Source organism: Rhinoderma darwinii, chromosome 10, assembly GCF_050947455.1.
Source record: "Rhinoderma darwinii isolate aRhiDar2 chromosome 10, aRhiDar2.hap1, whole genome shotgun sequence".
Classification (NCBI taxonomy): Eukaryota; Metazoa; Chordata; class Amphibia; order Anura; family Rhinodermatidae; genus Rhinoderma; species Rhinoderma darwinii.
Genome location: NC_134696.1, coordinates 75587191 through 75600809, shown reverse-complemented (window position 1 = coordinate 75600809; position 13619 = coordinate 75587191). Strand labels below are relative to the sequence as shown.

The 13619-nt window shown below is 45.2% G+C and overlaps 1 protein-coding gene across 1 annotated transcript in view; it reads right to left on the bottom strand.

The window, feature by feature from the left end:
- Positions 1–13619, bottom strand: part of NHERF4 (NHERF family PDZ scaffold protein 4) — a 302457-nt gene that overhangs the window by 36742 nt on the left and 252096 nt on the right. Inside the window, exons 6-7 of the mRNA XM_075840824.1 lie at positions 9942–10143; positions 9001–9137 (exon numbers count right to left, since the gene is read on the bottom strand). Of these exons, the coding sequence (XP_075696939.1) occupies positions 9001–9137; positions 9942–10143 (339 nt within the window). The remainder of the gene's footprint in view (positions 1–9000; positions 9138–9941; positions 10144–13619) is intronic.

Genomic DNA, 13619 nt, shown 5'->3' with positions numbered 1-13619 from the left:
ATTATACGGTGGGGGCAGCTATGGGGGGCATTATATATTGTGTGGGCAGGTATGAGAGGCATTAAATTGTGGGGTCAGCTATGAGGGGCATTACACTGTGTGTGGGCAGCAATGGGGGGCATTATACTGTGGGGGCATTATACTGTATGGGGCAGCTATGGGGCAATATACTGTGGGGGCAGCTATGTGGGATATTATACTCTGTGGGGCAGCTATGGAGAGCATTATATTGTGGGCGCAGCTATGGGGGTATTATGCTGCATGGGTGCAGCTATGGGGCATTATGCTTTATGGGGGAATTTGTTTGGGCATTGTACTGCATGGGGGCATTATACTGTATGGGGGCATCTGTTTGGGCATCATACTGTATGGTGCTTCTGTGTGGGCATTATACTGTATGGGGCATCTGTGTGGGCATTATACTGTATGGGGGCATCTGTGTGGGCATTATCCTGTATGGGGCATCTGTGTGGGCATTATACTGTATGGGGCATCTGTGTGGGCATTATACTGTATGAGGGCATTTTACTGTATAGTGGCAGCTATAGAGGCATTATACTGTGTGGGTCGCACTATGGGAGGATCATACTATGTCGGCTGAACCGAGTGTGTATGGGCGGGGATAGGGTGGGATTAGAGGCGTGGCTTAAAAGAAAAAAATTGTCACTGCTTGCCACATCGTTTGTCCCTCTTTGTGATACTTGAAAGTATAGCACTGTCTACAGGGAGGGCTGTATAGTACTGTATGGGGAGGCTGTATAGCCCTGTCTAAGGGGGGTGCTGTATAGCACTGTCTACAGGGGGCTGTATAGCACTGTTTGCAGGGGGTCTTGTATAGTACTGCCTACAGGAGGGGGCTGCATAGCAATGTCTACAGGAGGGGGCTATATAGCACTGTCTACAGGAGGGGGCTGTATGGCACTATTTACAAGGGGCACTATCTACTAGGGTGGGCTGTGTGTGGCACCCAGGGAAGGGGCCCCAGTCAAAAGTTTACTATAGGGCCCAGTGTTTCCTAGTTACGCCCCTAACGTTATATACACCTTTGAAAGCTATATATATATATATATATATATATATATATATATATATATATTAAAAGATCAATCAGTGTGTTTTGTGAAACTTTATTATTAGGTTTTATTAAAAATTATTTTTAATTTTTGGCATGCAGCTGCTCTGTATTCTGTATACAGAGCAGCTGTATCGTGTGCTAAGACCTGAATCCATCAGAGACATGCATCCACCTGTAATCGATAACATCTAAGTTATGAACTCAGATGTGAGTGATAACAGGTGGATTCTGCGTGTCAGAGACACACAGGACCCACTGACACTGAACCCGTCAGTTCTAAGATCTCTAAAAAAGTTTAAATAATTTTTTATATAAACTAATTATAAAGTTGCACAAAACACACTGATTGACCTTTTTATTAAAGAAAATAGCTTTCAAGGGTTTACATAGCGTTTAACACTCCTCCCATTTTTTTTTTATCACTGTGTAGCGCCATTTTGATAGTGTCTGCACAGTGATAGGGTGTGCTGATCACAGCAGCAGCAGCTACAGGAGACACCAAGAGGCTGATAATGGCAAAAGTCAAGAAAGAAGAACCGGAGCTCATAGCTGTGCCGGCAGCGGCTTCCGCTCTTCAAAAATATGGCGTCAGTCTTCCCCCTAGAAGCGAGGGTCCCTGTAAACTACGCATGCCACAGAGTGTCTAGTTTACAGCTAGAATGGCTCCAGCATAGGAGATGGGTTCAGCTTCTGTCCCTACTCTTCTATGCGCTGCATGTGCTGTATCATGCAGAGACACATACACAGATGCTAATAAAGATAGCTGCCCTAACAGGAAGACAAAATTATTAATAAATAAAGTAACATTAGTGCACATAATAAAATAATTAAAGTATACCTATATATTAAAACATATCAAATAAAAAATAAAAAATATTTTGCAACACATTTCCATTAAATTAGTAATGTATGAATGGATAAGAGATTTGATAACATATATTCAGGGCCAGGGGCGTAGCTAAAGGCTCATGGGCCCGATGCAAAAGTTCTTATTGGGCCCCCCCCGCAATCTTCTCATGGCCGACGGTCCGCAACTTTCAGCTGCATCGCTGGGTCTCCTAAGTGACTCACCAATGCAGCACTAGCAGCCAGGGGCGTCACTAAGGGCTTAAAATGTCAGGGGAAATAGCCCCAATATATATGTGTCCGCCCCCCAAAAAAATGTGTGTATAGGAGACAGCATAGCATATCTATAGCACTACGACCCTATAAACTAGGATAGTGTAAAGGATCTGCCAGGTACTACGTCTGTGTATACTCCCGGGATTAATCAGTCGACACCTGAGGCCAGACCTCTTAGACTGACACCGGCTCCCACCAACCAGGGTGGCAGGCTCAGGAGTGGGAGAGCCTATCGCGGCCTGGTCAGTCGGAGTTAGCTCCGCCCCCTGTCCATTTATACCTGCCGTGTTCTCTTCCTCAGTGCTTGTTATTCTTCTTGGATTCCTGGCCCCACTGCTGTCTTGCTCCAGCCTGCTTCTGCCGTGCTTCTGCCTTGCTTCAGTTCCGCTTATCCTGCTTCGCTTGCCCCTGGCTTGCTTCCTGCTCCGTGCTCTCGTTGGTATACTCCACTACATCCTGATCCTGACTGACTCATTCACCGCTCCGTTTCCTCGCGGCGTTCCGTGGGCTACTGCCCCTTCCCTTGCGTGTTCCCTGTTTGTACTCCCTTGCACTTAGACAGAGTAGGGACCGCCGCCAAGTTGTGCCCCGTCGCCTAGGGTGGGTCGTTGCAAGTGGTCAGGGACAGGGCGGTGGGTAGATTAGGGCTCACTTGTTCCCTTCACCTACTTCCTGCCATTACAGATAGGATTAGATACATTGGCTCAGCAGACAGTATCACACATGATAGGATTAGATACAGTGGCTGAGCAGACCGTATCACACATGGTAGGATTAGATACAGTGGCTGAGCAGACAGTATCACACATGATAGGATTAGATACAGTGGCTGAGCAGACAGTATCACACATGATAGGATTAGATACAGTGGCTCAGAAGGCAGTATCACACATGATAGGATTAGATACATTGGCTCAGCAGACAGTATCACACATGATAGGATTAGATACAGTGGCTGAGCAGACCGTATCACACATGATAGGATTAGATACAGTGGCTGAGCAGACAGTATCACACATGATAGGATTAGATACAGTGGCTGAGCAGACAGTATCACACATGATAGGATTAGATACAGTGGCTCAGAAGGCAGTATCACACATGATAGGATTAGATATAGGGCCCAGCAGACAGTATCACACATGATTGGATTAGATACAGGGCTCAGCTCGCTGACATTGCGGCTCCAGCGCTGGACCCAGGAAAGGTAAGAATAATAATTTTGCTTCTTTAAGTGTTACTGATTATTTTTGTGTGTTTGTGTTTTTTTACAGGTTCGGTTGTTGGACTTCGGATTCGAGGACTTCAATGACAGCATTTTTTTATTCTCAATAAAATGGTTAATGGGGGTTGTTTTTTTATTTCAATAAAATATTTTTTCTATGTGCTTGTATCTTTTTAAATTTTATTATCACCGCCTTAGTAATGGCCGCTGGCTGATTGACAACCTCCATTACTGAGGCGGGGCTTAATGTTAGCCGGTGCAGAGGCTAACACTAACCCCCATTATTACCCCGGTACCCACCGCCACCAGGGGTGCTGGGAAGAGCCGGGTACGAACCAGTACCCGACCATCTGTAGTGACGGGCAGGCACCGGGGTGGCCGCAGGCTGGTAGTATTAGGCTAGGGAAGGCCAAAAACAATGACACCTACCACCCTGGTAATGCTGCCTGCTGCTGCTGTGTTGTATCTGGCTGGTTATGAAAATTGGGGGGGACCCGACATCGTTCTTTTCAATTATTTTTTATTTTATTTTTTTTAAATGACGCGGGGTCCCTATTTTTTATAACCAGACAGATACAATAAAGCAGCAGCAGCCTAGCATCACCAGGGTGGGAAGGGCCACTGTATCTGGCCTTTCCCCTCCTGATAATACCAGCCTGCGGCCACCCCAGTGGCCGACCATCACTACAGATGGTCAGGTACTGGATCGTACCCGGCTCTTCCCAGCGGTGGGTACTGGGGTAATAAAGGGGGTTAGTGTTAGCCTCTGCATCGGCTAACACTAAGCCCCGCCTTAGCAAATGGATGCTGTCAATCAGCCGGCGGCCATTACTAAGGCGGTAGTAATATAGTTTAAAAAAAAAACACAAGGACATAGAAAAAATATTTTATTGAAATAAAAAAAAAAAAACACACAACCCTCATTAACCATTTTATTGATCATAAATAAAAAAGCCGTCATCGAAGTAGTCCTGGAATCCGACGTAGTCCAACGATCGAACCTGTAAGAAAACACACAAGAAAAAGGATTAGTAACACATGTGTTAGGCTTAGATACAGGGCCCATGTGTGATGCTATCTGTGGGACCCTGTATCTAAGCCTACCACAACGTAGGCTTAGATACAGGGTCCAGCAGACAGTAATCTTATACAGTATAAGATTACTGTGTGCTGGGGCCCTGTATCTAAACCTACAGTGTGGTACGCTTATATACAGGGCCCAGCAGACAGGATCACGCATGGGCCATGTATCTAAGCCTACCATGTGATTGGCTTAGATACAGGGCCCAGCAGACAGGATCACACAATCTGTGATCCTGTCTCATGGGCCCCCTAAGCCTGCTACATCGTAGGCTTAGGGGTTGTGCAGTCCCTAAACATTGATGGCCTATCCACAGGATAGGCCATCAATAGCTGATGTGTCTGGGTCCGTCTCCCGGGACCCGCCAATCAGCTGTTTTGAAGGGGCCGCAGCACTCGTACGAGAGCTGCTTCCCCCTTCATTTCACTACTCGCTCACACTGTGAATCTCTGACACCGATTCACAGTGTGACCGGAATGAAGGGGAAGCAGCTCTCGTACGAGTGCTGCGGCCCCTTCAAAACAGCTGATTGGCAGGTCCCAGGAGTCGGACCCCGCCAGTCAGGGCAACTAATCTTACCTTCCTCTTCAGCCGCGGCAGAAGTTCTGTCCTCTCGAAGTTGTGCGCGGCGCACAGCGCTTGACGTCAGGACCTCCGCTGCGATCCGGAACCAGGAAGGTAAGTACAGTCTGTTACTATAGTAACAGGGGACCGCGGCCCGAGTTACTATAGTAACTTTTTATTGATGTGGTGCGGGGGGGCTGTGGGCCCCCCTGGATTCGGTGCCCGGTCGCAATTGCGACCACTACGACCCCTATAGCTACGCCAGTGGGTCCCAGCGATAACAAAATGATCACTTATCCTAAGGATAGTTGATAATTTATGATTCTGTCAAAAAAAAAAAAAATTAAGAAAATGCCCCTGTTACTAGATATTATCTAACAAATCTGTAGGAGCAGCCTCTTTATTATCTATAGCTTCCTAATGGACACTGGCACAGCAGAGCTTCACATTACAGCACAGCTCCAGACCTCCAGTAATGTGCAATCATGACCCACAGTAACCTCTAGCCCCCTTATCAGTGTCTTCCCGATAACTGGAGGCTGGAGCTGTCCTGTAATGAATTATGACCCTCAGTAACCTCTGTTATCAGTGTCCTGTCTGCGCTGCTCTAACTGCTGAATCCTCCAGTTCTGTCCTCTATTTGCAGGATAGAAAGAACAGAGAGAAACAGCAAAGATCAAACATTATAGGGAAAGCACACTAAAGAAAGACAATGTAACTGTATGAGTAACGCCTGTCCAGAACTCACATGGATGTGGGGGAAACGAGCTGCGATAAGACATGAGCTTCTCCTTACACAGCGTGCGGCAGTGTGTGTATCTAGACTCCTCCCCTGTCTCCTCCAATCCAGTGCCTCAGAGCACAAGAAGGGAGGGGGAGTACACACGCTGCTGCACCTGCGCTGTGTAAAGATCGATTTTATCTAAGAAGCAATGATACGGACACTAAGTGTGGCGAGGGGGGCCCGTGGGCCCCTCAGGCTTAGGGGCCCGGGCGCAACTGCGACCACTGCGACCCCTATAGCTACGCCACTGTTCAGGGCTGGCTCTAGGTTTATGTGGGCTCTTTGGCGACACAAACTTAGTAGGCCCCTTTGCGAGGGAACTCACAGCGGCAGTAAAATGGCAGAAAACTTCACTTTATGCCCCCATATAGAAGTTAGGCCCCCCAGTTTGTGCCCTCTGTAGATAGTGCACACAGCCCCCCTCCCAGGTAGTGTGATACAGCCCCCCGTCCCAGGTAGTGCCACACAGCCCCCTCCCAGGTAGTGCCACACAGCAGTCCTCCCAGGTCGTGCCACACAGCCCCCTCCTTCTAGGTAGTGCCACACAGCTCCCTCCCTGGTAGTGCCACACAGCCACCCTCCCTGTAGGTAGCGCCTCTGGGGTTCCCTCTAGGAGTGGAATCCCCAGCCAGAGCATTGCGAACACTCTGGCTGGGGATTCCGCTTCAGGAGAAGCTCCTGATGTCACTATCCATATATGGACAGTGTTGTCAGGGGCAACCCCAGAGCCATAGTCCCGGGCAGAGCACTACTGCCTGGGACTCCTGCTCTGCTCCTGACATCACTGTCCATAAAGCAGAGCTGAAGTCCCAGGCAGAGCGCTAGTAGCGCTCTCCCTGGTACTCCGGCTCTGGGGAAGCCCCTGACATCACTGTCCATAAACGGTTAGTGATGTCAGGGGCAACCCCAGAGCCAAAGTCCCAGGGATAGCGCTACTAGCAGTCTGCCTGGGACATTACTCTGCTCCTGACAAGACTGGCCATATATGGCTGGGACTTCTTCATTTTATAAAGGCGGATTGCATTAAAAAGCAAGTCCACCATTGTTTTTCTTTATTTTGTTTTCAACACTGGTCACCAATAATAACACATTAGGCTTTGTTCACATCTGAGTCGTGGTTTTGTTCATGGGTTCTGTCAGACCTTCAGGGGAACCCATGAACTTAAACCAAACGGAATCCATAGCTTTCTATTTGTATTACCATTAATTTCAATGGTAATGCTTCTGTTGCTAATGGTTTCCATTTGTCTCCGTACCAAAAGATTTCCATTTCCGTCAATGACGCTATTGATTCTGCCATTAAAATGGAAACCTTACGAAATGGAGACACACGGAAACCATTAGCAACGGAAGCATTACCATTAAAATCAATGGTAATGTGAACAGAAAGCTATGGTTTCCGTTAATGGGTTCCCCTGACGGAAAGGTCTGACAGAACCCATGAACGGAACCCCGACGCAAATGTGAACGAAGCCTAGCTGTATATTATGTGTTGCTATAGTTACAGGGATACCAAAAATATATTCTCTTTGTTTTTTACATGTGTCCTTTCTTTATATATTTCTTATGTTTAGGTTCATTTCCTGGTTTTGGCTTAAAAACAGCATGCAATATCTGCAGCAGATCTGCACTGTGGGAACCCAGCCTTAGGCCTAATTCTGTCGAACGTGTAATACGTCCTTGTGACGTCCTCACACAGACCTGTGCAATACAATGGGGCCGTTCAGACATGCAGTGCTTTTCAGGCAGCGTGTTTCTGTTGCGTGAAACTTACTGCATGTCTTATTCTTGTGCGTTTTTAGCACATCAAGCACCCATTGAAGTGAATGGGTGCGTGAAAATCACAGACAGCACACGGACGCACATCCGTGAGCTCTACGTAATTCACGCACAAGTTCATAAGAAATGAAGAGAAAAAAATAATAAACAAATGTGCACATAAAGGCATCAACAACTGATGCCACACGGAACACACACGGACGCCAAGCGAAACTGCAACGCATGACAAACGTGTCCGATTTTGCAAACGCAAAAGGGACACGTTTGTGTGAAAAAAGCCTTAGGGTGTATTCGTATGCAGCAGATTTTGTTACAGAAACCTCTACGACTGAAAAATCAGTTCCATTTACGGTATCTGAATTGAACTCACGACCTTGGAACCGCAACACATTCCGTCCGAAAAACCGCACCACATTGCAGCTAGCAGCGTAGAAAAAAATAACGCCCATACGTAACAGACAAATTCTCTGTGTTGCATGTTTGATACAATAAGTTGAGGGATATGTCACTGTATACATGGTAATACTGTGCACCAGTGGTCAACATTCTATGAACATGATCACTAAGGTTAGTTTCACACGAGCGTTGCAACAGGCGTTTTTTTACGTCCGAGGTGCATACATGCTTTGCGCTGTGGTGTGCGTTACAATGCATCTCCCACAGAGTAGAGTCTATGGAGGGATGCATGAAGCATCAAAAAATAGGACATGTCCTATTTTCTTACAGACCCTTCACACGCCATGTGAACGGCTCAATTGAATTACATAGGTCTGTGTGACGGACGTTGTTTCAACGGCCGTCACACAGATGTATTACACGTTCGTCTGAATAAGGACTAAGGCTTCGTTCACATCTGTGTCAGGGCTCCGTTCATGGGTTCCGTCAGAGCTTTCCATCCAGGGAACCCATGAACGGAACCCTGACTGAAACAAATGGAAACCATAGATTTCCGTTTGCATTACCATTGATTTCAATGGCAACGGATCCAGTGCAAATGGTTTCCGTTTGTCACCATTATTTAAGGATTCCGTTGTTTTTCCGGAATCAATACCGTAGTCGACTGCGCTATTCATTCCGTCAAAACGATGGAACCCTTAAACAACGGTGACAAACAGAAACCATTTGCACCGGATCCATCACCATTGAAATAAATGGTGATGCAAACGGAAACCTATGGTTTCCGTTTGTTTCAGTCGGGGTTCTGTTCATGGGTTCCCCTGACGGAAAGCTCAGATGGAACTCATGAACGGAGCCTTGACGCAGATGTGAACGAAGCCTAAGCCCTGTATATAATACCCACAACATAACGGTTTTGGCTTGGCTTCTTAGTACTCTTTTTTTAATGTTTTCTATGCTGTTTGGGATGTTACCGTTTTAGTCAGCTGACTCATTGTAAAGCTCCCAATACTTTCACCGTTAACTTCGAGAAGACGGGCTCCTTGAGGAATACCGGCTTTTTGTGCAGCACCCCCATCTTCGATTGCAAGCAGAAATGTGCCACGTACACCTTACACATAAGAAAATGAGAACACATAAAAATAACTTGTTATATTGTATCAATCACACTGTGAAATCCACAACAAAATAGAGTACAATGTAACATTTAAAGTGACCCTCCAGTCAAAATTGAAAATTGACTATATATGACAAATATATAGTCAACATATCTGATGCGGTTTTCATGGACGGTCCTGCTGCAGTTTGTGCGTTCTGGTCCCTCATTTCGTATTCGCAAAAGGGCTGCCACAGTGTCAGAATTACCTATTCAGAGCATTCATAGGAAGTTTGAGGCACGCCACCCCCTCCACTTCCCTTTAATAAACCAGCGCTGATGACTCTGAGCGCTGATTACTCAGACGTCATCGACATTAGTGCTGATCTGTTGAAGGGCATTGGGGAAAGAGTGTCTCACACCTCCTAAGAACGAACTGCAAAGGGAAGTCTGAGACTGGCAGCCATTTTGCAAAGATGCATAGCAAAAATTTTTAAATTTGCAGCATATCTGTTTAGGATTTTATCAATTTTAACGCAATAGGTGAAATCCACATCAACATGTTACAATATAAGATTATTTAACCCACATGGTGAATGCTGTAAAAAAAAAAAAAAAATTTACAGAAAAAAATCTACAGAAAAAAAAGGTTAGAGTATGGTGACAAAACACAAATTTTAATTTTAACAATCAGTTGTTTCCTTGTAAAAGTACTAAAACATAAAAAAAATATAAATTTGGTATCGCAGTAATTGTATTGCCCCGCTAAAAAAAGGTAATATACAATATAATATTTTACATAACAATGTGATAGCTTACCACCTGTAGCACTGGCAGTGAACCCAAGGCCTTTTCCCGTATTCCGTACAAGGCAGAGTCTTGGCCTGGGACATGACTCTGGGATATAGTTTGTAAGGATGGATATTGGTGAGATTTTATTAGTCTGCAAATTCTCATAGCTGGCTTCATCAAGAACAGTAAGTGACAAGCGGGAACCACTAGCTTTTACCTTCTGGACCACCTAAAGATATATAAAATAAATGTTTGACAGTCATTGTAATGGTTTATAACACAAACATCATAACAAAGTGGGACACAATAGCTTCTCAATTGGACAACGTTTTAATTTTAAAACACTTTACAAAAAAGAAAACGGGGGGCGTGGCTTGGTAGCCGACGGAGATAGCAGCATAATCACCGAGCTCCGGCACATAGCGACGAATAAGCGACATATAGCCCTAAACTTTTCCAGCATCGGGTCGAAACACCTAACCCACTTACCTTACACCATGGTGAGGGGAAAAAAATCGTTGAAGGCGACGGGAGTCAGCCTGGAATCCTATTTTGAATGGGACCGCAGCAGAGATGGCGGAGAGGCGCGTTCCGAACCCCGATCACATGGGAATAAAGAGGAATCTGAGGATAACCTGCCGGAACCAGATGCGGCACAGATAGATTCTGAAACCGACGCCTCATGTAGCTCTTGTGCAAAGAGTCCCCAGAACGCACCAACGGGACAGAGTAAAAAGGCGCGAATCAGAGATGAGGAGACCAAGATGGCGGAACCCTCCCCAGACCGCATGAGAACATCGCCAAGATCACCCTCTGGCAGTCCTACCACCCAGACCATGCGAGGGATAACAGCTACTGATACAAGGGTGAGTGAGGTTCATCCCTCAGACCAAACGACTGACTTGCATAACGAGGGCACTGACTTGTTTGATACTGTACACACCTCTGACTCCCCTGCATCAGCTCACTCACTAAAAGAAATGCTTCTTATTCTCAGAAACTCCATACACTCAGGCTTTACCCAGCTATTACTACCGCTGCAGACCTCAGTTCGGGATCTGGAAGATCGGGTACAACATATTGAGACAAAGATGGTGGATTATGCCTCTTCACATAACCGCGTCATTGACGCACATAATGCGTTGCCTGATGATTTTGAGGAACTCAAAGCAAAAATGGCCGATATTGAAGACAGATCCCGTCGCAACAATGTGAAATTTAGGGGGATCCCTGAGTCTGTTACACAAGGGGACTTATCACAATATCTCAAAGATCTTATCAAGTCCCTCATTCCATCTTGTACTTCCACTGATTTAATTATCGACAGAGCCCACAGGCTCCAGAAGCCAAAACACCTAGCAGAGAATATTCCGAGAGATGTTATTGCTAGACTAATGGAGGGGGCACGTCGATGCAAAGTGTTACCAGACCCGTTCCACACTGTGAAATTATTTACCGACCTTTCAGCAGTTACACTAAAACAGCGCAGACTGCTTACTCCGATAACGCTGGCGTTGAGGAATGCGAAGATAATATACAGATGGGGTTTCCCTGTAAAAATCCTTATCAATAGAGAAGGCACCACTCATGTTATAAAGTCAGTGGAGGAAGGGAAACAATTGCTGAGTCAATGGAGTGTACGAGTGGATATACAACCCCAAGATGACATACCGCCCCAACATCTACAGAAGGAATGGATGATGGCACCCTCAAGGAAAAAAACAAGACCCTGAAGGCTATGCGTTTCGATGTGCTCCATCGGACAAGTTCAGATTTAAGTCGGCTTCAGACCGATTAAAGATGACTATACTGCTACACTTATATCTACATTAAAACAATGGTGGATGATGGATGAAGGGAAGAATTGGGTTCACATCGAATCATCTCTTGCTCCCAATCATAATTTGAAAACACTTCTCATCAGCTCATTATGGGGGCTTCCGCCTCCAGAGAATTTACATCCTATTATGTGCAATTCGATAGATTTATGGTGCCAACTTCACACTTCCTTGAGTAACCATGTTTCCACACTAACATCGTTAGCTCCTCTGGAGGCCTGGGAGCTTATGGTGAGAGATCTAGACCTCCACAGATGGAAACAGGGTAATCTTAAATTGGTGTCACAGTTATATGATAAAGGGCAACTATTAACCTTCCCTGATTTGTCCAATACATTCCATATCCTTAGGACAGAATGCTTCACGTACCTGAGAGTTAAGCACTTCTTAGACAGCCTGCAGATTTCACCTATTAGTATAAACTGGGATCTCATCTCAATATTTCAAATACTCTCCGTAGCCTTTAAAACACTGAGGCCTATTTATGACTTGATCGGAGAGAAATCAGACTTTGTTAAGTCCCCATGCATATTAGCATGAGAGAAAGATCTGGGACAACCATTTACAGAAATAACATGGTGCAAAGCGACTACTTACACTGCAGAAAATTTTAAATGTACCTCACATTATGAGGCTGCCATGAAAACTCTCCTAAGGTGGTATTATACTCCAGACAGACTGTGTAGAATATTCCCTAACACCACAGCTCTATGCTGGCGAGGCTGCGGACAAGTGGGATCTTTGCTACACACGCTGTGGTCCTGTCCTCTTGTTAAGGCCTATTGGGCCAAGGTTTATGATCTCATATCGGAAATAACAGGAATTAAGCTAGTGCCATCACCCACACTCGCATTACTATTCCTGAACATACACATGATCCCTTTGAGCCAAAGAGCCTTGATAGGCCACATTTTGCTGTCAGCCAAACTAGTTCTTACGAGATATTGGAAAACCCAGACAAATCCACATATATCTGAAGTAGTTGCCCTTCTTAACAACACGTATAACTGTGAGAAGACACTTTCATTCAGTGTATTTGGGAAGAGAGTGGAGGAGAAGTGGAAATCATGGGCACTGAGTGCCAACTGTGTAAAGTACTAAATAGACCTTTTTATACCAGATGCCAATGGCATGTGCAATGTTTTTTCTTTTTTTTTGTCAAGTTGACTAGTTATTTCTCCCTTATCCAGAGAGCGACACAGTACCGTCCTAGAATTAAGATCACATGAAGCAAATGCAAAGTACAGTTAATGAATGCATATTATAATTTATATCTTCCACTATGCAATTTGGAACTAGGATGATTCTTGATGAATGTCGATGTATCTTATTTTATGTCTTATTAGACGAGATGTTTATGTTTATATGTTGTTATATATAAAACACAATAAAAAACCTTTGTTGTAAAAAAGAAAACGGGGCAGATTTATGCATTATGTCCCAGGGGGTCATCTGTGACGTCAGACGAAGTTCTAAATGATTGATTAGCACCAGGTCCAGCACCATTGCCCAAAACTGGCAACGCTATTACACGGCAAAACATGTTAAGCATCCACTCCGTGCATGTCAGCAGGCTACTGTGTACAGCATTATCTTAACACTGTGATCAAAATAGGATATCCTAATAGCCAGATCTACAGATGTAGCCATCTTTATCTTGCCTCTTAATGCATTAACTACACAGTGGCAAGAAACTTTAACTTAATTTTTTCAGTGACTTTTCAATGGCTTTTGTTGTGGGATATCACGCTGCAGCAAGTGTCTTGGCTATGGGGTTTGTGGACCCACTAGGCCGCTCCACCATAGCGGAGTAGCAGCTGGCCAAAGAAAAGTCAATAACAGTCTCTTAGACAAGAGTACCTGGATA